This window comes from Diadema setosum, chromosome 21 (genome assembly GCF_964275005.1).
Source record: "Diadema setosum chromosome 21, eeDiaSeto1, whole genome shotgun sequence".
Lineage (NCBI taxonomy): Eukaryota > Metazoa > Echinodermata > Echinoidea > Diadematoida > Diadematidae > Diadema > Diadema setosum.
This window is the reverse complement of record NC_092705.1, coordinates 20,353,761-20,380,083: the sequence shown is the minus strand read 5'-3', so window position 1 is coordinate 20,380,083 and position 26,323 is coordinate 20,353,761. Positions and strand designations below refer to the sequence as shown.

At 39.6% G+C, this 26,323-nt stretch overlaps 1 protein-coding gene and 1 pseudogene across 1 annotated transcript in view; both read right to left on the bottom strand.

Annotated features, from left to right (window-relative positions):
* Positions 1–18,163, bottom strand: part of LOC140244386 (sucrase-isomaltase, intestinal-like) — a 57,124-nt gene extending 38,961 nt beyond the window's left edge. Inside the window, 9 exon segments of the mRNA XM_072324024.1 lie at positions 579–683; positions 1,280–1,411; positions 1,891–2,016; positions 2,881–2,993; positions 3,554–3,650; positions 4,208–4,376; positions 6,439–6,584; positions 7,174–7,305; positions 17,882–18,163. Coding sequence (XP_072180125.1) covers positions 579–683; positions 1,280–1,411; positions 1,891–2,016; positions 2,881–2,993; positions 3,554–3,650; positions 4,208–4,376; positions 6,439–6,584; positions 7,174–7,305; positions 17,882–18,163 — 1,302 coding nt within the window.
* LOC140244787 (uncharacterized) lies at positions 9,783–13,005 on the bottom strand (annotated as a pseudogene).
* Positions 18,164–26,323: the final 8,160 nt, after the last annotated feature.

Below are 26,323 nucleotides of genomic sequence, written 5' to 3'. Positions count from 1 at the left end.
TTTTAACAAAAGTGCGGTGACCTTTTTCCCATTACGAATATAATCTAATGAAAAATTGTATATCCATGTATATCTACTCCCACTACACGTCCTATCAAATTTATTACCACTCGACATTCTTAGATGAAGTGAGAGCCAAAATGTCATTTTGCCAGTGTTCTGTGATCTTTGACCTATGACTAATTACCCCTCACGTAACTATCTCTTTCACGTAGTCACATTTTTGTCTCATGGCGTCTGCGTCGCAGGTAAAATCTCTTTCCCACCTGACAACAGTAGGTTCACTTTAAGATATCGCCACCTCACACCTACTTTTCGAGCCATATTCACATACACGTATACTATGTATCATGTGAGCTTATAATGTGAGCTAATAATGTGGTCGACTTCAACTAAAGTGTACAGAGTTAGGGTTAGACAAGACGTCACAATGAGATGTTTTTATTTCATAAAAGAAAACCGAAAAGAGATTATCTTCATGAGTTATTGGGTGCTAAAAACATTGAGTTAATATTTTGATCATTTGATGAGGTGACTGGATGTCGAATATTGCAAGTGATGATAACAAAACAGCCTACATTGCCAACTATAGGTTCCTCCCCATCCGGGTCTAGAACAAAGACGTTTGGGTTCAAGCCCCTGTCGTAGGCATGGTAACCAACTTCCTTCTTGATACAGTGGTCCTGAAACAGACATCGAGAGGAGGAATGTAATGAGCTTATTTCATAATGACTTCATGTTTATTTCATAAAGACTTATATTCCAAATGGTTATTTTAAAGATTGGGTTGATCGAAAAAAAAGGACAGTTCGGAAAATTATTAGACAAATAATAATGGAATAGATGGATGAAAATAACCCAGGAACTGTAATAAACAAAAAGATGACGATTCTAATTACTGCGGTTCCTATCAACGTAATGTGACAAGGATGAGCACCAAACTACAGACATAATAATGAATATCTGATGGTGCCTTTGAGTGCAAAGTGCTATTGTAGTCGTTTGCGCAGTCATGTCGCCTCATGATAAAGAAAAAAAAATAACGCGATACATTAACATTAAATCCACAAAGAAGAGTGAAGACGGTTTATATCCGTATTGGTTGTGGTAGTATGTTTATTACTTGTGCTATACTTTAAACTATCACTAGGACTGCTTTCACTCTGTTTCTCCATTTCCACCATTGTTATCATCGGAAAGTTTTATAAAGCTAAATCCAGGGAACTATGGGAAACGATTTCATCGTTTCTAATGATATAATTTCATCTCAGTTTATTACCAGGATTATGATGTATTTTTGTCCATGGGCGTGCAGCTGGTCAACGAAGCCGGGAAGACCGTAGTATGTCACGTTGTCGTAGGTGAAGTCCTTCTGCCCGTCCATGTAATCGATGTCGCCGTATTGAACGTCCTATACAGGTCCAACAAGAAACATCAGTGCCATGCAACTCGTGATCATCAGTTTATACTAAGCACGTCCAAATAGTTCATCAAAGACACATACCAGACTCATAATAGTATCCAATGACGCATATTGCAGGGATCACTGCAGAGTAAACCTCGCTTTTACTCTGAAATGCAGAAGGACGTTAAACCACGCTTTCACGCTGATAGGCAGAAGGACATTAAGCATATTAATCATTTCTAACTTCCTAAAAATGACCTTCTTGGTTCCATGCAAAGGAATGGTTGATTATTATTTTAATGGTTTATAGCAATTAACCTTTCGGAAAGTTTCGTGAGTTACCATTTAATGATTTCCAAAAGAAGTTTTGAAATAACAATGTGCAATATTTCATTCTATTTTATGCTTTAATACAGAGGAAGTTAAAAATGATGATGTATGCATATTGAAAAATATGGCGGCGATGCAACGGTTACAGTACTTACATAAGGTATACCAGCCTCAACCATTTCAGACCAGACTTCTTTCACGCGGTCCAGGGTGGTATAATTCCACCTGCTCAGCTGGAATCCAAGGGCCCAGTATGGGATCATGACAGGGCGACCAATGATCTAAAACCACGAACAAGAAACCGAGGATTGAATTGCGTTAATCTTAGCTGCATCCTTGTAAATCTTCGAAGTAGTATATAAGGGTTCGAATAAAGTTTTCACTCGGATGTATATAGTAGAAATCGTATCTGTCACATTAATTGCCTTATAATTGTACTGTATTTGACAGTTCTGTATATACGTTCACAATAATCGCCTGTCAGCATGAAGTCAGCATTAAGGCTATGGTTTTAATCAAAATGAGTCTGACGATGTATTTCCCAGAGCAAACAAGATCTTATGAAGAAGAAAACGTTCTTCTTGCGAAGTCGATATCATTGTCGTTTGTCCCAATTGCATAATAATGACATTTCCGTCGAGACTGTGAGTTATACCATTACCATAATTGTCATTGGCTGTTTGCAGTGTAGGATCTTTTCTATTACTATCATAACACAATCATGGCCATCATTTTAATCCTCGTCAAAACTCATTACCACGTTTTGATAGGATCTTAATACATATATATGAGATATGAGAAAGGAAGGAGAAATCGGTGCGGTTAGCTTTGACATCATTATTCCTCTTACTGTTCCTCCTTTTCGGAAAAGCGCAAGAGTTGAAAAATTGGTCTCCGGCGGGACTCGAACCCGGGTCTTTGGCATGGAACGCCAACGCCTTAACCGCTCGGCCACGGAGACGTCATAGCGGTTCAGGAAGACCCAAGCTCGAATACCCGAATATATATATATATATATATATATATATATATATATATATATATATGTATTGCGTATTTTAATTGACACTTAAATGCGTATTTTAATTGCGTATCTTAATTGACACTTAAAGCATCTAAGGTAGCTACTATCTTCGTCGTCATACCTCCCCATACTGTCCGATAACATTTTCCGGTGTTGGTCCGAGAAAGACGTAGAAGTCCAGCACGCCGCCAATAGTCCTATACGTTAGCCCTGGTGTTGGCTGAAGGACAATGTCTAGATGATGAGAAAAAAATGTATGCCATGATGGCTGTTATCCCTTTATTATCATTAGGAAGGTGCCAAATTTTCAGAGATGAATGAATATTGTTCTTATGCTGCAGAGAACACATTGTCCCTATAGTCCCACACTGTGCTCACAATGTGTTCACATAGTCGACTATGTGAAAATCCGGGCGAATTTGAGTGTGAAGATGATTTCACACTGTGGTATGGTTTTTCCACTGAGAGTTCACAGAGTGATGTTCTGTTTTACACTGTTGATTGATGATCGATGTGTTTAAAACATCAAAACGCTTGCATTTAACAGTGTGAAGGGAATTCACACTGTGTTCACAATGTGTTCACACTGTGTTTCACATTGTGTTACACATTGTGGGACACTGCGTTCTTTCCGGCAGGGATCGTAGCTTCCAGTATGATGACGTGTATGTTGATGCAACACATTGTCACCGCCATGTTCTAAAATGCTGAGTATAAGGTCCATTCATTCATTCAAGATGTTAAATTCGTTATTTCAAACAAGGTTACTGCAGAGAACAAGTAACATGCCTTACCCATGGCATTGCTGTTGAGTAGAAATACGCCATGCGCATTGCCGTCCTCCTCTACGCACATGTAAAAGGGATGGTGTCCGTAAAGGTTCCATGGATCCTGAAATTGGAATGAATATCTTTGATATATGACATGGAATAGCTCTTGCAAACAGCTTAGTGATGACGTACACAACTGAGTGGCACGGGACCATCTTTCCTTGAACATTTTTTGAGATCCTAGCGTAGTGATATTCTCTTGTCATATATTACTTATCATTATTTACTTGTAACTTATCATTAAATTTATTTCATTAGATGACTGGGTTTCTTTTGTTGAGTATGAATTAGACAAAATCAAATTGAAAATTAGTGTTTTACGCATTTTGTACGAAATAAGTTCCTGAGAGATCGATTAGAAATTCAGTGTTTGATAATACCGGTATTCAATAGATTATGTGCATATATATTGCTATGAAAGGTTTGAGAGCTGTTTTCCTTTGCTCGACGTGTTTGCAGCGTATGAAGGCAGAAAAAGTCGTGATTATCCATTAATCCTAATGTAAGGTTAGTATAGTCCTGTCACTTAATACTAAGTGTATAGAGTATATCTCTGGCAATTCAGAGTTCACCATGTGGAGATGTCATTATCATTACATCATTGTACGAATGACTCACGATAGGGGCTACATCTCTGGTAAATATAGCCCAAGTCTTCCAGTTAAGGTCGAGCTTAAAGCGGCGATGGTTGTGCTCTCCAAAGCCGTACAGGTTAGAAGACGGAAGGAGTGTGGAAATCTGTAGAAACTGGTCCTCAAAAGTCATTCCACCAACCGAGGTGTCGAATCTATACAGTAAAGGGGAATAACATTGAATGTTAAATGAAAGGGGTAAAAATTAAATCAGGAATTACCAAAATGCTCTGCATTGAACTTTGTTTGAATCAATGGAGTGAATTTGCATATTTCATAATTTCCCCAGTGGCCAGTCAACAAGGAAAAAAACAAGAAATCGTTCAAGTTTAGAAATAAACCAGTTCGTAATTAGATTTGTGGAATTCATGTTCAATCGGGTAATGAACATGCGTAGACCAGGTGCCAATAATGGCTCGTCAATTAACATTCTATTGTTCCACTCGGTTATCGAAACTCTCGCGCGTGACAGCTGTCGGTTACTATGGTCACACGGAATGCTTGGTTTTAGGACCCATGCTGGAATGTTACTTCTGAGCTTTCGGTATTGTTTACATTCACGACAAATCTCATTATCCCACCTTCTACTTATGTATTTATGACATACAGTTACGCCATTTTCTATACTCTGCAACACACCTTGAATCTCTGCAGTTGTTGTTCACTGCTGCAACATGTGACCTTTCTGTTTTCTGTATTTTTATTTAGTGACATATATTTAATTGGATTTTTTGTTTTGTTTGTTCTAATCGGTTTCCCCAGATATAGTTGGTCTTAAAAAAACATCCGTACTTTAAACTTCCCCTAATCTGATTACTCATGGGACCTGCGGCTGTACAAGCTAATGCTTTTACGCAGATCCCATCATATTTTTTTCACATTATGACCACAGTGTAATTAGCATGCATACAGACCTCGTGTTTATCGTTTATACCAAATCAAACTTCTGTACATTCTGATGAAGTCTCATCTGAATTATGTTTTGTATAATTTTCGTATTCATATACTTTATTGTGATATATGTGAGAAATATGAAAATAAATTGAAATGAAATGAAATGAAATGTGGAAGCATGCACTTCCCTATTATGCATTGAATACATTTCAAATCGAGTGCTATTGTTATTTCCAAATAGGCTTTAAGGAACACTTTGTTATTGTCAGGTGGATGTACTGACAAACACTATTAACAAGGACCCCCACTGAAAAAGTCTTCATTGGTTGCCTTCTTCTTCTCCTTCTCCTTCTTCTTCTTCTTTTATAGTAGAAATATGATAGAATTTGTATCCATATACATTTGTATATGTATTATTATTGTTATGGATAATCATTATGATTCCTTATATCACAGATGCTTATCTCAGTGAATTTCGCAAGGCAATATGCCTGTAATCACAAAAACACATCAAAGACCTTTATTTTGCTCATGCGCAAAGTGGAAAATTCTACGAACAGGCTTTGATAGACCTTGACTGAAATGGAATCTGAGATAAGAGTAGAAAATCATTCATAAAGTCCTTATTGTCCGTCCCCTTCACATAATCACACGTAGAAATACAATTCATGAAATCATATATCTTTCTCTGTTTCAGTCTCTTTCTCTTACTCAGTCCATCTCTCTTTCTCTTACCGATCGCATTTTCTTGATGGTATAATGCTTTGACCTGCATAATGGTTTTTATATCCATCTCAGTGTATCGTTGTCAGTCAATCTTAGTAATCACAAGACCATGAGTACAGTAGTCGAATGAAGTCGAGCATTCGGGTTTGTGGCAGTTAGTAAAATAACACGAACAATAACAACAACAACAACAGTAACAACAGCAACAGCAACAACAAAAATAACAATAAAGACAAGCAAACTTGAGCTACATGTCCATGCAATGAGGCTATCGACCTAGTCAAGCCATGCTTATGCTGACGGTATCCTGCTTTTTTTTTTTAAATCTGTATGACACCATAAATGTTTTAGAATGATTTTGTCAAAGTCATGTAGTATATAAGACTGTACTTTTGTATTGCTAATTTGTCATTTCGTTATGTTTTGTTTGAATTTTTCACAACCATGTAATGCGTTTTAATTTGATTTGAGAAGCAGAATAAACACGAACAAAGGAAGGAACAACGATCAACAACAGCAGCCATGGCAGCAGCAGCAGCAGCAGCAACAACAACAAGAAGATATTTATTATTACCAGACAAACAAAACCAAACTCACATGACAGTGCCTGTACTGACTCGGGTGATTTGTAGACTGAAGGGATTCCTGATGTAGGAAACCTCGTATTGGGGGTTGGTAGCTCTCTCCGACGGTGTCTCGACTTCTAACGGGACTTCGAACCGATCCGTAAAGGCATCAGTAATCTGTCAGTTTACAAGGAGTAACAGATAGAGTGTCTTGACTTTTAATCGAGGTTCTAATGTTCGAAACCCGTCAAGTGTCTATGTCCTTGGACAAGAAGGTGATTGTTTTTTTTCTTTTCCCACCATGTCCCTTTCGACCCAGGTGTATAAAATCTATATGACAACGTTAGCATAATGATAGTGCCAGTGCCCGCTGGTAGAGCAGTGGCAACACTGAAGAAGTTACTCTGGATGAAGGTGACGATGATGCTGATAATGATTATTATTATCATTATTGTTATTATTATCAAAAATTAAGCAAAGAAAATGGGATTCCATCGGGATTCGAACCCAAGACCTTCGGATGCTAGTCCGGTACTCTACCGAATAAGCTATAGAAAGCCCTATGACAACGTTCGTTCAGTATAGGGACGCTAATTAATTCACTTTATGAATTATATACATTTCTGGTCAGTTCCCCTTTGTTTGCGTTTACTATCATTATCATCATCCTCATTTTTATCATAATGAAAAGATGATGATATGAGAGTTTGAACGAAATCTGCGGCCTCCTCCGGTATTGCAAACAAGGGTATGTTATGATAAATACCTTAAAGTGTAGTCTGCTGTCCGTCTGAATCTCGATGGTTAGTTCAATGTTGTCCGATGGGACGTCGTAGCGTTGTGCCTGCCTTCTTCGGGCGAGACGAACCCTCCAGCCCAGCTCTGTCTGGGTGGGATCCTGGCGGGAGATGTGGGGAGCGATCGAAATGATTGAGATTGAGATTTACATGGTGATTTTCATTATTATTATTATCAATTTTTAGCAATACCGCTGGTCACTCTAGCTTCTCTCTGTAAAATGAGTCTTCCATCACCAAAATTACTCTGATGTGGGATTTCATTTATTTCTGTATTCATGTATATAGGCCTACCTGTTATAGATATAAAATAAAAAGATGCTTGTGTATGTTGTGTGTGTGCCTTTGTATGTGTGTGTGAGTGTGAGTGTGTGTGTGTGTGTGTGTGTGTGTGTGCGTGTGTGTGTGTGTGTGTGTGTGTGTGCGTGTGTGTGTGTGTGTGTGTGTGTGTGTGTGTGTGTTTGTCAAGGTTCTAAAATTGTGATTGGTACACTCTAAGAAAAATTTTACTAAAAATTGAGTAAAACGGCCACATGGTCAGAATTGAGTAAAGTTTTAACCACTCTTAGTTGAGTAAAAGTTTGGTCATATTTGAGCTCCTCTTTTACCCAGTGAAGAGTAAAATTTGTTTTGCTTTATTATTGAGTAATTTTATTTTTACTCATTTTTGACCATGTGTCCATTTTGATCGGGGTAATGTGTAAATTTGATTTTAATCCCAGATGACTATTCTGATTTTTAACCATCTTTGGCCATGTGTCCATTTTGATCGGGGTTATGTGTAAGTTCAATTTTACTCCCAATTGACCATTCTGTAGAACACGAGGAAAGTGTAAATTGTTTTTTACTTTTGTGGCAAAACAATTTTGGTCGGCCTGCTTACGTATTTGCAATGTACAATTCATTTTAAACGTACAGTTTGATATACATGACATAAGAAACACGTGAAATGTGACTTGCACATTCTCATGGTACATTTGAAGTTGACAAGGCAAGCTAGCAAGTGCATGCTACAGACCAAAAATAGTTTGCGACATAAAACCCAAATAAGTAACACATGACAAAAAAATATATCGTTATTACCTTTATTGTGAAGGTAAACAAATATTTTTTTTTTTGAGCTGAACTATTCATCTTCTTAGAAATAAAACATATATAACAAACATACACGAAAAGCTGGTAGTATGTTATACTTTAAACTGCATGAAATAAGGAAAACAACAACATGGAATTCAGTTGTTACTTACAACTTATTTTTCTCTGGAACATTGATTTAGACTGTGCTTACATGCAGAGCATGTAACATGCATGCAGAACTTTACATGGTAGAAAAAAAATAAAGCTTGCGATCAACCTGTCACAACTTTTCTTTTCCATGTAAAACTAAAATAAACTGTGATTTATCTAAAACATCTTGTGCTATACATCACTTCCTTTCCAGTCTCTGGTAGGATTAAAGTGTAGAACCAAATGGAATGACACTCTGATTCTAGGTTTTCTCAAAGCTTCAATTACAACATTTACAACTCATTTCTCGATTTTGGTCCAATCTAAACATTTGTTATAATTTCTTGTGTTATAACACAAAAATCAAAACAAGGATACCCGCACAAAGTACAAGTGTTTCTTTCCTAATATATGGTCAATATCCTTCCCATGTGAAGGCACAAGTCATCTGTTGAGAATGAGAAGGGCGTTAAGTGGTCTTGAACACTATGGGTTTTGTGGCAACTTAACGCCCTTATCATTCTCAACCGACGAAGTATTCTAACAAGATTATAGCAAGGTCAATATTTTGGTTGCTCTACATTTATATTCCAGCAAAGTCTTATATCACATAAATTGTAAACCTTGGTCTTATAGAACACCCTTTGCAAAATATATGGCCATATGAACACACATGAAATTGAGTTGTTACTTCTAAGTTCCTTTATACACTGCAACTTTATACACTGAAATAGACTGTCTTTATGCATGCAGAGCTTGTACACATGTAAAATTTTACATGATAGGAAAATAAGGCATGCAGTTGAATGATGACACTTCAAGTTATGATTTTTTCTTAACCGGTTAATGTAAACTAGCTGTAGACCCTCTCAAAGGACAAAATAATCAATAAGTTGGTACACGTACATGATATCTAATTCTTCACATAAAGGAACCAGAAACATGTCTTCAATGGGCACAGACATAACAAGTATAAAGGCGCATTTATACCGTATCTGGCACGGTATCATGGCGCAGCATTAACGCGATATCTAAGCCGTGATTGGTTAATGTGTTGAACACTCTGCGCGCAGAGTAGCGCACTGACCAATCACAGACAAGATATCTTGTAAATGCTGTGCCGTGATGCCGTGTAAACGAGACTTAACACTGAAAATTAATCAAAATTATAATGTGGAATAAGCACCTCCAGCAGAAGGCCTCAAAGATATATTTTTGTCTGTTTCAGATTTGAAGTAAATTTGCCATTTGGGGAAATACATCACCAGAGTATATTACACTTAGATATAGCATTCAGCTCGTCCTAACTCAACTTAAAAAAAAAAAACAACACAACATTCACATGTAATTACAGAGGTATAATGCTGCCGTACTATATAAGAACCTGAAATGGAATCCACGAATACACGATTATTATTATTTTTTACAACATACTGAGGTGTCTGCCCCTAACCATGAAGTTAATACCAGTCTTCAGCTGAACATTTTGTCTACTTCTTATTAAAATGGTAGTAGGCTCTGAAGGCCTTTACTGCCCCTGTTTCTCTGGCACCTGCTTCCACCCCGTAAACCACAGTGACCAAGATCACACACATGGCTCGAGCCCCTGCTGGATACTCCAGATCAAAGATCTGAAATATCTTATAGCAGAGGTCAACAGCAGATACGAGGCCCTTTCTCTCAAACACTGGCTCTCCAGAATGACGAAGCACTGAATTGGCTGGCAGACATCTTTCCCTACAGCCAGGACGAAAGGCTGGTTCCTCCCATGGTCTTTTCGGTAGGCCTCGAGACTGGTTCCTAGCTTCCTGCAAATAATAGATATAAAAAAAAGTATATCTTATCTTATGGTTCACAAAGTTTGAAAAACGAAGTTTGCTGTTTCTTCCACTATACTGGAAAGAAATGGTTTCCATCAAAAAATAAAGATCTGAAAGAAACGACTACCATCAATAGTTTCCCGTGGTGATATTTTGAAATGATTGATTTCAGTCAATATTGCTTTAGGTTAAAAGTTTGCAACACATCACCCAAATCTTTGTGATTAATACTCTACGCATTTTCCTTCCCCTGTTGGACTTGTAAGTAATCCTATATATAGTTTAATAATAGGGCCAGCGAGTTCTGGTACGGGTAAAATTCAAATGGTTACATTTCTTACCATCTTAAGCGATTCAAAGTTCACATGCCAGGACCCTATTACATAAAACTTGACATCAGTAATACCTGAAATATAACTTTGACATATAAGCTTTCAGACAAACAGATGTAAACATTTTAGTAGCACATAACAGTTACTGGAACTTTGTATTCAATACACATTCCTTTTTGATGAAGCATCAAAGTGTTCATGTTTTGACTTGCTGTATGGAGATGTGACCTATACTTACACAAAATTTTCAATTTTCTTCACTAATACTGCTTTTGCTACAAACATTTGACATACCTTTTGGCAGTCGATGAAACACTCCAATGACTCTTGGGAAGAGGCTCTCCCCCCTTTTTGATGACTTCTTGCCCGGGAACAGATGTGACAGCATAAGAAAACCCAGATTTGCCTTTTCTACTGTTAGTGGAGTACACAAAAAGTCTTTATTAGAATATGAAAGATTTTAGGCTACATATGTCTTCACACCACAAATCAATCCTGGCATATTTTCAATTCACATATCAGCTTTATATCTCTTCAAATTCAAGGCTTATTTTATAACCAGTGGGGGATTGGGGGCGAATAAGCCGCTGCCACCCCTTATTTGGCTGATTACACATTTTTAGTCATCACACGCAAAAAAAAAAATCAACCACAGCCCCTCCCCTTTTTATGCTATTTTTTTTTCTATAGTAATCACATGAAAATACGGCAAAATTTTCGCCCGCCCCCTCCCCCTCCATCCCCTTTTAAGAATCCTGGATCGGCCTGTGATGACTTTGGATTATTATGCAGATTTGCAGACATTGCACACTGCTCTTTTATGGAAGAATTGGTGGTGTGCTTTATATTTGGGGAAGGTGCCCAATTTTAGGTTGGGGCTATAACAAAGATTTTAAAAAGGGTTAATGTGATGAGCAACAACAGAAGCCACGAACAGCAGTAGTTGGAAGTAGCTTGATTCCAGCACTTGCCTCGGTGCCAGATGTTGGAAAGAGCGCACAAGACCCTTGGTGCTGTTTTTACTGAATACACCATTTTGAAGAATGCAATGGAATAAAACACTTCTGTAAATCCTATTACATCTACATAATGAGGGATGATGAAGTGTATATCACATCATTTTAAAATCAAATGTAATGTGTTATACCGTGAACTGGGGGACGGAACAGTTGGGTGACTTTGGACAGGAATTGTTTTACTTACATTTTTTTTTTTTTTTGGCTGTTGTTGTTTTTTTTTTGCAAATATTTTTGTAGGTTATGAAAGGGGGATGTGTGAATATTTGAATTACTGCACTTCTCTTGTCTATTGCAAGCAGCACAATAATGTAAGTGAAGTTGTCTGAACTGTCCAAAGTCCCCCGCCTGTCAAATGTCCCCTCAGTTTACGGTACCTATCAATAATTACACACCTTGCTGGTGAAGTCCTCATCACGTTTTTCTTGTACTCCAAATTTCACCTTCCACCTTGGAGAAATTCTGTTCCCATAGTCCAGAATGCAAGATGATACTACTGGCCACTTTGTGAAGAGAAGGTCCCCCTTTCCATCAAATAGCTTGTTGTAATCCTGCTCAATCTGCAAAGAAACAAGAAACAACATCAACAAAACATGTTTTTGCAGATATTTTGTTTTTTTGTCTGTTAATTTGCCTGTTAGATCTTGAATTCTCACCATCGTAGTTGCACAATAGTCTACTGAGTCAAAGGAAAAGATAGCAGACAGCTAGACTATATACGGGATGTAACTTACCAGTACAATATTATTGTAGAGTTATATTCTTTTTCTACATCATTACATGTATTTAGTTGAAGGTTTCAAACTGTGTCTGTTCGGCAGATTTTTGACAGTTTGGAAATGTGCCTTGAGGTAAATCTAGATACATTTTCAAAATGGCAAATTCCACAGAACAGACACAGTTTGAAGCCTTTGAACTAACTAGTAACACGATGTAGACTCTCCTGCATTATTCCACCTCTTTGACTTTGTTACAAAATATTTGTTGTAATCTGTGCATCCAGACCTCATACAAATCAAAGGCAAGCCTCAAGGCTTCAAACAAACCAGTAGACAGTAATTATCTACACTAGGCGTATAGTATAGACTATAAAGATGTCTATAACTTGTCTTACTCTACAGGCGTAGTCTGACAAAAGTAGATCTAACAAGTCTAAAAAGGCCCTATCTAAATTATTAAATACTAAAAAGTAAGAGTAAGAAAGTTCTTGCACTTACAGACTTTACATACATGTACTTATCACTTAGATCTAACTTGTTAGATCTACTTTTGTCAGACTTAATTGTAATTAAGTAATAATGAAAAAAAAAAATATAAAAAAATCTCCATTGGCATTGCCGGTATGAGTATTGGACCTGTGTCAGTGACTATCGACTAGGTCGAACCTGGGCCGGCCGGCCGGCCATTGAAGAGCCAGCCCCGAGGGCCGGCCGCCAAGTACATACGCTTGAAGTGCAAAACCAGCTGCTGTGCGGCGCGGGCAAGGTCAACGTAGTCGTAGGTACCACTTCCGAACCACGAACGGTACCATAAAATACAATCAAATAACTTGAAGCATCTACATTGTTAGAAAGAAATATACTGTTAATCTATACTTACTTCTAAAGTTGGGGATTTGGTCAACAAGACCCCATTGATGCAGCAAAAAAGCAACTTCCCAGGTCGAAAAACCAGTTGACTAACTGGTACTGGTACCAGTTGATTCCAGTTAGGGCAACTGGTTTCAATATGGAAAATGGGACCTGGAATCAACTGGTATCAACTGGTATTCGTCCAAATGGAATCAACTGGTACCAGTTGGAATCAACTGGTATCAACTGGAATCAACTAGGATCCTGTTGACAAAATTAATTTAGTGTAGAATTATTTGATGTATGGGTTCATACCAGAACATGTGTATGTCACGACATTGTTAATATTTACCCTATCATAATCCTACAGCTAGACTTAAAGCCTATACCTACAAGTACATCTAGGCTTAGCCTATGTCCTAGACCTAGTTAGTGCAAGGGATATTTCATTCATATATATAGGGCCATCTAGTTGCAATACTTTAAGACATGGTTACCAAGTAGATTACATTTTTATTATAAAAATATGAAAATACCTCATCAAAGGCACAAGTGGAAATTGTGAATATCACGGCAATAATATTAGATAAATTTCTAATTACATTTCAGACATTTAGGAGTTTATTGAAATCATGAAAACAATAAATTTAACAATATTCTATCTTTTTCACATAGAGGATTTGAATAGCTTATGAATATTCATGCGCACTAGAACCAGTAGAAACCAATAGAAACCAACTGGTATCAAGTGGTATCAACATTTCAATGTTTTAGTCACTGGGTTTTAATCTAGAATGAAGTGGTAAGCAAGTCCATGCAGTCAGGTACATGGGTTTCAAATTGTGTCAACTAACCATTTGCACACAAACCGACACAAACACACACAAACTGGTCGAAATACAGTCTTTCAGTTTAAGTGTCAACTGATCTACATTGGTTCCAGTTGAATTAAGTTGAAGTCATTAAGAGTCCAAGTTCAATCATGTCAAATGTTTTGCATCATTTTGTTTTGTTTACTTTTTAATTTGATGTTTTAAAACATCAAATTTACTTTTTAATTCAGTTTGATGAAGTGATCGAATTCAAAAAGTAGACTCCAGGTAAGACTCAAACTGGCATCAGACGCAGTTACCATTACCTTAAGATATCAACTGGTACACAATGAGACTTCAACTGGTATCCACTTGTACCAGTAGATTACAATTGGTATCAAGTGGCACCGTGGTACACATTGAGACTTGAACTGGTATCAACTCATAGACCAATAGAGTAGACTTTCAATTGATATCATCTGGTACACAATGAGACTTGAACTGGTATCAACTGGTATCAGTAAAATTTCAACTGGCAGGAACTGTTACCAACTGGTACAAAATGATATTTGAACTGGTATCAACTGGTAAAACAGTAGACTTAATGGCTCCAACTGGACTGGTAAGTAGTGCAACTTCAAATGGGATAAACTGGTACCAGTAAGACTTCAACTGGTATCAACTGGTACAAAATGACACTAAAACTGGTATCAACTGGTACCATAAGACTTCAACCGACAGAAACTGTTGCCAACTGGTACAGTGATACTTGAACTGGTATACAACTGGCCATCAGTAGACTTTTACTGGTTTCAACTGGTAAGCAGTGCAACTTCAACTGGTATAAACTCGTACCAGTAGGATTAAACTGGTATCAACTGGTACCAGTATGTCTTCAACTGGTTTCAATTAGAATTGCTCATTTTGTTACTGGAAAGTTGGAGTTACCTTGCTGGTTTCAACTGGTGCCAGTTGAAACCATTTAAGACCAGTTAAGACCAGTTAAAACCAGTAACTACCAGTTAAAAATGCTTACTGGTTTCTACTGGTTTCTACTGGTTTTTTGACCTGGGTTCGCTGTCCGCCATAATGCTTCGTCCCTGCGCTGTCGATGTCGCGTCGAAGTAGTTGCTAGTTTGGCTGGCTTTACACGCCATGCATATCATGCACGTGCGCGCGCAAGTGTAAAAGACCAGTCATCCGCGTGTTACCGTGCTTTTTACACCTAACTTTGCAATATCGCGACTGGGCTGGCCTGGTACAGTGTAAACAGCGAGAGTGTAAAATGCAGTTTACTCCGAGTTGAGTAAGATAATGGAGCAAACCTTACTCACGAAGAAGAGCAAAATGAAAGTATGTAAATATTGAGTAAAAAGGGATAAAAAGAACGAGTTTGCTCAATAAAGGCGAATTTACCGCTGATAAATGTGCAATCTTGCTCAATATTGAGCACTCTTGAGTTTACTTTAGCAAAATTTTACTCCATGGATTTAGAGTGTATGGGAGGGAAGGGAAGGACAGGTAGTTATGTGTGGGCTAGGTGCGGATGTTTGTTTGTCTTGCATGTTTCGCTTGTTTGATTGTTTTATTTTGTTTGTTGTTGACTGGGAATGAAGGGGAATGGGCTGAAGGACAGAATGATGTCTGTCTGGTAATGGGCTGGACTTAAAAGGGAAGGTATAGTATTGGCTGAGGTGAGGATTCAGCCTTTAAGTTTTTGCAAGCTACTTAGAGACCACTTTATGAAATGTTAAAGAGCGTATAATTCAAAGAGGATTTCAAAGTTCATTTGATAAAAATCGGTTTTGAAACGGCTGAGATATTCAAAAACAAACTAAAACAAGCAATCCTAACAAACGGTGAGTCCCGCATTTTGTTAGGATTGTTTTGATTTGGATATCTCAGCCATTTCAAAACCGATTTTCATCAAATAAACTTTGAATCCTCTTAGAATTAAATGCTTTTTCATATTTCATAAGTGATTTCTCATTATCTCAAAAAGTCATCATCAAAAAAAAAAAAAAAAAAATGTAAACCTGTAGCCCCATCTCAACCAAAACTGTACCATCCCTTAATGTTATTATCATTGTGATTCGGGTAGTTTAAAGGTATATTGTCAGAAAGGGTAGCTACGTACAATGACGGAGAATTGTATGCGGGATGGCTTTTTATTCTAGAAACAATATTGTTCCTTTTTTGGGGGTAATTGTTGTTTTATTGTTATCTTACTTTTTCTATTGGAAAAATGAAATGTTTATCTCAATTCTTGCCTTTAATATGTTTACCAAAGGAATTATGTTACGTTGTACAGTAATATCAAGGTGAGAGATGGTAGTGAGCAAATATCACTTTAAAAAAAAAAAGAGTGTTTACAGGGAGGATCACTTCCCTGGTATATACAATACTTTCATATCACAGAATATATCCATTATGTCAGGGTATAAACTATGTGGAAGTACGGGGTCATGGCCTTTTTCTTTGGGGGAAAATCATGACATTCACGTACCGTGATGGCTACTTTGAGATAGGAGCCTTAAGATCACAATCTTAGCATCAATAAAATCGTAACCTTCATGCTGTTTACTTGATGTCCAATGTACAAAGGTTAGCATATTAAGTCCGTTACAAAATCTCGGCAAAGACTAATCACAGAAAAACTGGATTCTATCTCTGACGTTGTTTCCATCAACTCTATTTGCCAAAAAGCCATAACGCACAGCTATCAGGTATCGCATAGCTTATCTCCCGAGAATTTAACAGCTATCAAAGTTTGGATTGCAGTATATATTTGGTAGCCACAATAACACAGCCGCATTCTCATTCAGCATTGTGAATAAAAAGAAACATTTTGAAAGGATGTAAGCATCGTCCAACATTTCAATACAAAAAAAAAAAAAAAATAGAAGAATAAAATCCCGGAAAACTGTGAACGACGTGGGGGCTATGTTTTGGACTCATTCTGACTATATCAAGGCCTGTAATTCGTTGATTTTTAGTTTGTTTGTTTGTTTGTGTGTGTGTGTGTGTGTTTTAACCAATTGTAGTGGAACACTCGGTTAGAGATAATTCCTGTCCGGGATTCCAGTCCACTTAGAAGGCCATGCTATGACATGATATATGTGTGCGTGAGTGTGTACGTGTGTGTGTGTGCGTGTGTGTGTGTGTGTCTGTGTGTGTGTGTTTGTGTGTGTGTGTATATATGTATATATATGTGTGTGTATGTGTGTTGTAAGTGTCAATGTTTTATAGGATGCACTTAATCAGAGTCATGTCAGACCGCTCAGACATACGTCGGCCGTCATCTTAGTTTACTCTATGTATTTCCTAGTTCGGCTATTTGGAGAGAGAGAGAAAAAAAAAACCCACTGTTTGTGATCTGTATGATTTATATGCAGAGGAGTTTAGTGTCACCGACATTGTTTTAAGCAATAAACAAATTCACAAACACGACAATACCAGCGATGTAATGAAAAGTGTATACTTCCAATGATTAACTTGTACGGTACATGTATTGTAGTTTTGTCAGCTATGTATTAATGTATTGTAGTAATGTAACGTGAGTTAGTGAGGGGACTGCACTATACAAGTTCGCCTGTTAGCAGCCCCTCAATTTTCATTTCCACCAAGTCCTTTTTGGAAATGAAAATAAAAACATGAATGAATGATTATGTATAGCTATGATCTCATGACAATGTATTTTTTTTTTGTCTTCAAAACCTAAGACTGTGCAGATGCGCATGTTGTCATGCTAACCTAGGTATGCTCATTTCTTTATTCCCCTTTAGATAATCCACAAGACCAGAGTGATATTTGCACTAATATTACAATATTTAGCCTATACCAGTCCGGAAAGAGGGGTATTTGTACGTTTGTAACGATGGTCGGCGACTGGTTCTTACCTCGTTCATCACGTAACCGAAATTGGTTGGGTAGTAACACCAAGGAGCGCCATCGACGTCAGTCTCTTGCCAGACACATCCTCGTGTCTCACAAGCAGCCTGGGAACCATCAGGCTCTGGATAACAGTCAAATCGATTCAAACCATCGACCGGTGGTTCGTCGTCGTCCACGACAGTCTCCTCTGTCCAGTCGACTCCGTAGTACACCCCGAGTCCGATGCCGCACGCGACGAGAGCCCCTATCATCACGAGGATGATACTGACAACCATTTTATTCGCCATGATCACGATTTGTCTTCTTTGATCACCGATATCAAGTATACAAAAACACCCACTTAAGCGATCGATGCTCCCGATAGCACAGCACCTCGCTAAATGCGCTTGGATGCCTCTCTTGCCACAAAACAGCGAACTCTGGAGTATACTCCCAGAGGATCAAGTCATAAAAACCTTATCAAAGCATTACTCCTTCCAGGTCGAAGCGATAGGAAAGACAACATTTAGAATGAAGACGGAAAACTTCAGATCGCTAACGTCAGATCGCTAACGTAAAGACGGCCGCGCGGCAGAGAATGAAATGGAATATTGTGTTTAAAAGAACTTCTACGCATCGCGGGCGGAAACAAGTGTTAACTGGAGCATTTTACGAAAGAACTGTAATAGTCTAAAGCAGGTTTCAGATGCAGTTGGGCACAAAGTCTAGCCATACCAGGCTGTGACAAGCAGATAAGGCTCATGATAGATTATCACTGAACACAAGACGCGGCACTCAAAAAGCTCAAGTGTAGCTTTTTAACACACCCATTATGATCTAATCTATATTGTCAGACACATCTTACAAAATGTGTGGATAAGATGAAGTGTAGCTATGTAGGCCAGTAAAGGCGGGGTGGTGGCTGGTTCCTAATTATCTTCACTTTGCTCTTGGATATCTCCTGTTTTAAAGGTTAAAGGTTGCAAAATCAGTGAAGGGAGGGGAGGGGTAATCAACTTCCAGAGTACCATGTGCTGTTTTGATTGTAAAGCATCTGAACCAAGAACTTAATTCTCGAACAGCAAATTAGTAATGAAATATGATAGTACACTGTTCATAACAATGTGAATGGTTTACTAGTATTCCAATGTCAACAGCAAAATTAATATAGGTCCTTCGATTGTTTCTTATTTTTTTGCGCTTTTCTGTGTTCATGTTACTTTTTTACGAGATGATTGAATGAACATTATAGTTATTATGTGATGAATTTTTGATCCCTAACATGGGTTTGGATACACGTACATGTATATGCTCATCACTTAAAAATAATGTATATGTATATAATCGGGTTAGCAGACGTTTTATGCTTTTTATGCAAATGCGTCTGTTTATACATATCATTACGTGTCTTATTACCAACGGGAAAAGAGAGGATCATATAAGTCGCTGTAAGTATGTCATTCAGAATCAGCATTTCAACATCCCTCACCACACTCCAAGAAACATGCTATACAAGTTTACACTATGACAAACTGCAAAAGAAGTGCACCTTTACCGGTCTAATGATCTTCGTTTAGGATCCCTCTGAGCAAAACTGTTTGTTAAACTCTAAATACACATGTATGCATCTTTATTTTGTCGCCTGGAGCAGTGAATAAAGTGCATACAAATTCAAAACATAGTGTCTGTGCCGTCTTTAACCTCAGTGCATAGTGTTTACATATGACTATGTGTGTGCGTAAGATTGTGTAGGAGGGAATGTGCATTACATGTAATACCAATTACCATGTTACAGGGAATGATTTTAAGTGTATAGCATTATAATTAGGTACTGTAAAACCAGAAATGTTTGCGTGCCTCTTAATTTCGCGAATTTCATGAGAGCCAAGATTCGCAAAATTCTCGAAAGTTCTTTTATTACACTATATGCAGTGATATGCAGTGAATGCCAGTAACAATGCGCGATAATTTCATACCGCGAAAAAGGCCGTCGGCTCCAATCCCCGAAAATTTCATGCCACGCATATCTTCAGCAGAGTATCTGCTTGTGATGTAAACACTCTGTGTCTACTTAAATCCATATCTCCTTATATGTATCTTCAGAGGAATAGTGATAAGGATACTTGGTAGTGTTAGGTACGTAGTCACTATTGATTGATTACGCAAACAGAGTCCTGATTATACACACGAGATACACGACCCACTTATTGGATGTGATCTTTTTTTTTTCTCTCTCTCTCTCCTTGTCTCTTCATTAGCCCTGTTAAGTGAAACCTCCATAAGAAATGATACGAAAGAGGGATGTATGGTAGTATAGTTTAATGCTTCTTGTCTTCCTAACTGAAGTGAAGTAAATCTCAGTCGGGCTTCTGTTGTGTACAAAGGTTGGTCATCTTCGTTCGATTTAAGTCAGTGGGATAGAAAAAGAACAACAACTAAAAAGTAAATACCTGTTTTTAAATCTGTCTGCTTGTTGTACACTAACGAGAGAGTAGTGGTAAGGAAGTCACATGCACCATTACGTGTGTGCGTGTGCTTATGTGTTTCCGTGTACCTTGAGTGGCCCACAATCCTACAAGCTTGTCTTTTACGTGGGTCGCTCTTTTCCATGAACCCAATCATTTAGAACAATTAATTCCATAAGTATTTATGCATTTTTTTTAATACATTGTACTTTTTGTTTTCTTTGAATTTGTATCGAAAGCAAACATGTGTTTCTAGAAATACGATTTCATTTGAATTGAATTGAATTTAATTTTAATGACTTTCCTGTTTCCTGTTTCTCACAAAGATCGAATATCGGGTGACACGTTAGGAAGTTGCCAAACAGAATCATATTCAAAATATTTGTGTTTTCGAAATGATGTTAGTTCTTGTTTACAGTCATATTGTTTTGATGAATTAAGCAGGACACATCACATACGTCTCTAGGTTAAAGGCATAATTTACCATTTGCAGATGAAACAAAAACCTAGCATTAGTGCTTTAAGATAGTTCTGAAATGTGAGCTAGGGATAGAAACAACCACCGTCAAAATTTGAATCCGTATATTTGATGTTAAGTGTTGTTACATAGACAAAATGTGAACAATAGTTGTAATAAAGATGTTTCCAGACTAAACCGTATACAGTTACGGTTTATTGAGAAAAACCCTGGTATCTCCTTATATTTCAGGTTTTATTGCAAATATTTCATATGGTAGGATGTTTTATTATACAACAGACCTACATAAATATGCATCAAATGTGATCTTGCCTACGTCTACACCCCCTGGGTCTGGCACTCTTGCCTACGTCTACACCCCCTGGGTCTGGCACTCTTGCCTACGTCTACACCCCCTGGGTCTGGCACTCTTGCCTACGTCTACACCCCCTGGGTCTGGCACTCTTGCCTACGTCTACACCCCCTGGGTCTGGCACTCTTGCCTACGTCTACACCCCCTGGGTCTGGCACTCTTGCCTACGTCTACACCCCCTGGGTCTGGCACTCTTGCCTACGTCTACACCCCCTGGGTCTGGCACTCTTGCCTACGTCTACACCCCCTGGGTCTGGCACTCTTGCCTACGTCTACACCCCCTGGGTCTGGCACTCTTGCCTACGTCTACACCCCCTGGGTCTGGCACTCTTGCCTACGTCTACACCCCCTGGGTCTGGCACTCTTGCCTACGTCTACACCCCCTGGGTCTGGCACTCTTGCCTACGTCTACACCCCCTGGGTCTGGCACTCTTGCCTACGTCTACACCCCCTGGGTCTGGCACTCTTGCCTACGTCTACACCCCCTGGGTCTGGCACTCTTGCCTACGTCTACACCCCCTGGGTCTGGCACTCTTGCCTACGTCTACACCCCCTGGGTCTGGCACTCTTGCCTACGTCTACACCCCCTGGGTCTGGCACTCTTGCCTACGTCTACACCCCCTGGGTCTGGCACTCTTGCCTACGTCTACACCCCCTGGGTCTGGCACTCTTGCCTACGTCTACACCCCCTGGGTCTGGCACTCTTGCCTACGTCTACACCCCCTGGGTCTGGCACTCTTGCCTACGTCTACACCCCCTGGGTCTGGCACTCTTGCCTACGTCTACACCCCCTGGGTCTGGCACTCTTGCCTACGTCTACACCCCCTGGGTCTGGCACTCTTGCCTACGTCTACACCCCCTGGGTCTGGCACTCTTGCCTACGTCTACACCCCCTGGGTCTGGCACTCTTGCCTACGTCTACACCCCCTGGGTCTGGCACTCTTGCCTACGTCTACACCCCCTGGGTCTGGCACTCTTGCCTACGTCTACACCCCCTGGGTCTGGCACTCTTGCCTACGTCTACACCCCCTGGGTCTGGCACTCTTGCCTACGTCTACACCCCCTGGGTCTGGCACTCTTGCCTACGTCTACACCCCCTGGGTCTGGCACTCTTGCCTACGTCTACACCCCCTGGGTCTGGCACTCTTGCCTACGTCTACACCCCCTGGGTCTGGCACTCTTGCCTACGTCTACACCCCCTGGGTCTGGCACTCTTGCCTACGTCTACACCCCCTGGGTCTGGCACTCTTGCCTACGTCTACACCCCCTGGGTCTGGCACTCTTGCCTACGTCTACACCCCCTGGGTCTGGCACTCTTGCCTACGTCTACACCCCCTGGGTCTGGCACTCTTGCCTACGTCTACACCCCCTGGGTCTGGCACTCTTGCCTACGTCTACACCCCCTGGGTCTGGCACTCTTGCCTACGTCTACACCCCCTGGGTCTGGCACTCTTGCCTACGTCTACACCCCCTGGGTCTGGCACTCTTGCCTACGTCTACACCCCCTGGGTCTGGCACTCTTGCCTACGTCTACACCCCCTGGGTCTGGCACTCTTGCCTACGTCTACACCCCCTGGGTCTGGCACTCTTGCTTACGTCTAAATCCCCTGGGTGCCGAAGATCATATTTTTTCCGCAATCTACATCTCACTATACTGTGATCAGAATCGGTATTACTTTTCACTTCTGTTTTTCGTTTTAACTTTTTCAAATAAAAAAAATATCAAACGGAAGTCGGGGATATAGATGAAATCGTGGCACATGGCATGTAGTAGTATAGTAAATTTCTATAATTTCTGTCTCAAATATGGAGTTCAAAAACCAAAGGCAATGAGAGCTTACATCCAATACATAATCAACGCTTAAAACCGTATTCTGCCAAAGTGATGTCCACTTGTACAAGAGATAAGAGTTAAAGTGGCTTTGGCCACGTCCCTATACCGTAACACAAGTGACAGATAATATTGCAAACATAGATTAAAAAGACACAGACTAAACTACTAATGGCCCATTCGTGGAGGGTACAGGTGGACTGTCTGCTGCTGAGGATGGCTCGATCCGTGGTCGGTCCAGCAGGTGTCCGAGCTTGGATTGGTCTCACTGGCTGCACGTTCCCCTTAAAGGCTGTTGGGACACTCGGCATGGTGGGGTTGTCAACTAGCATTCACCTTTGATCCGACAGGCATAAAAATATAAGTAACCAGTTCATACAGTAACTTGTTATAAAAAAAGCATTGGATGCACACATCGAGTGTAGTTTTTTTTTTCCTCGCCGAGACCATAGATCTACACAGTCTACAGCTATTTCGTGACGCAAATAAATAGATAAATAAATAAATAAAGGGTTCAATCTGTTTTACTTAAGATTTGCTTGGGATGCCGGTACAAAGGAGCCAAAGTAGACAGCTGCCCAACTCCCGGGAGAGATGATGTCCACGAAACGGCCGTGTGGTCCTCCCCGCTCCTCACCGGCATGATGTCGGATGTCTTGCTGCAGGGAAAATGGCTCGTTCCTCAGCATGCACGGCTACTCCATGTAGCATAGACTCTCCTCCAGCGGTGTTACAGGCTGGTCTCTATCCACGCTGTCCCCTTTAATACTTTTCACCAGGGAGGTGGTCCCACCTTCCTGTTTCCACTGAATCTACCCCCTAGCCAATGACAGGAGTAAAAACTCTCTTCTACGCCCATATGAGAAAATCCCTCGTTTTCATTGGCGCTCCCAAAATCAGCAGTTTCTCAATGTCTCCTGTGACACGACCCAAACTGGGTGCGGTTAACATTCCTAGTACAGGGATTCCAGTCATAAGTCTAATCTTATTCAAATGCTGCAAATTCCCGCAAATTGATATTATGTGAGGCAGACTACACTAGAAACAATACAAAAGGGGCAAAATGTCCACCGGCTGCCCTGTTGACAAAATGCCGTGTTTTCATTGGTGCCAACAAAATCAGCAGTTTCTCAAAGTAGGCGTAGCCTATCACACGACCCAAACTGGGTGCGGTTAACATTCTTAGTCAGTTGATTCCTTTCAAAACCTGAATCGTATTCAAATGCATGCAAACTACTACCACCTGGTGCTATGTGAGGCAAGCTACTACGAGCATTACAAAAGGGGCAACCTGATCACTCGCTGCCTTAATAACAAAATACCGTGTCTTCATTAGTACCATCGAAATCAGCAGTCTTTCAAAGTCGCCCAAGAATCCAAACTGGATGCTGTTAACATTTTCAATCAAATGATTCCTTTCAAAACCTGAATCGCATTCAAATGCAGCAAACCCCCACCACCTGGTGCTATGTGAGGCAAGCTATCACGAACATTACAAAAGGAACAAGATGTCCTCTGGGTGCCCTATATGGACAATACCCCGTGTCTTCATTGGTGCTATCGAAATCAGCCGTTCTTGAAAGATGCCTTTCACGACATCCGTCTGAGAGGTGTTACAAAAAAACAAAAAACAACAGCCACCAATTATCTAAACAATCTCTTCTTTCTTTCTTTTTTTTTATACCCCCAAAATGCTCCGTGTCGCTTAGAAGTTACACACTATCGCAGGTCTTATACTGAATTGCTTTGATCATGGACCTACTACACATGGACAGTCATCACCCGTTAATTACAGTTTCTGTCAATAGCGTCACAATAGCATTTTTAAACATTCTTTCCTACTTGGATCCCATCATGACAGCCTGCCTGGATGAAAACAGGGAGGCGTTATAGAGCGGTTTGGAACATGGAACACCAAAGCCAGAAGAAATGCTGCTTTTTCAATTGTTATGCTATAGACCCTACGCATAAATTTACACAATCCCGAGGAGATATCACTTCTTTTCTAGGAACCACCTGCCTTTGCCACCAAACTGGGTGCGGATAACATTTTCTAGTTAAGTGAATGCTTTCAAAAGCTGAATTTTATTCAAATGCATGCAAACTCTGACTGCCTGTTGCTATGTGAGACAAGCAATTACAAAGGAGCAAAACAAATAAATAATACTCTGCTAAAAAACCAGAAATTCGGCAGATTTCAGACACTATATTACGCAATCAAAACAGCATGTCTTTTACATGGGGCCTGTCATTGAATCCTGCATACTGTGAAAAATGAATTTTATGATTACTCAAGCAATATTATAATAATAATAATAATTGATATGATTTATATAGCGCCAAATCCACTCTGCAGAGTGCTCTAGGCGCGGAAGGAAGAGAAAGTGAAGGAGATAAAGGACATACAAATATCAAGTACATGTAATGAGTAGTCAAATTGAGGCTTTAAACAAGTGAGTTTTTAGACTGCTTTTAAAGGAGTCTGATGAAGAACAATTTTTTACGGCTGAAGGTAAGTTATTCCATAAGGTGGGAGCAGCATGGCCAAAGGCACGTGTGCCCCATATTGTAGTGAATCTTGGAATTATCAGAGAACCGGAGTTGGATGAGCGTAAAGATCTAGCAGGGATGTAATTATGGAGTAAGTCAATGTTATACTGAGGAGCAGCGCCCTGAATGCAATGAAAGGTCAAAAGTAAAATCTTAAAAATTATCGGCTCCTGTTGCCTTTTGAAGCCAGCTTCTGTAAGCAGAAACAAAAGGGCAAGATGTGTAGACCTACTCCCTGCCCTCATGACAATGAAAATCCTTTTCTTCACCAATGCAAATTAAATCAGCAGTCCCCCCCCCCCCCCACTCCTATTATATTCCATGTAATTTAGTCGTTTAACTGGTCTGAGCAGCCATACTGGAATTCAAAATGGCGGGCAAACCGTTCGTCAGACAGATCACATCATTCCATTTTCTAACAAAGCATGTTATGATATTTATGTGCAACCAATTTCAGCAACATTCGTCATTTATAACTTATTTATAACTCGAGGCGGCATACTGAAATTTAAAATGGTGGCCATTCGATGTTTGTCAGACTTTTCAAATCCATCCGTCATTCAATTTGAATTTAGCATGTCCAAAAACCCTAGTGTACGAAACATTAATGCCACAAGTCATTTAGAAGCCAAGACAAAAATCTTTAAGCCCTAATTGTTTCTTCATGCGGGCCATAATATTGGAATTCAGAATGGCGCCCGACCCAGTTGTAATGTCTCTCGGATACGGCATTTTTTTTTTTTAAAATCAGCGATCCAAAATACTTCTACAAACAAAATTTCATACTCTCCG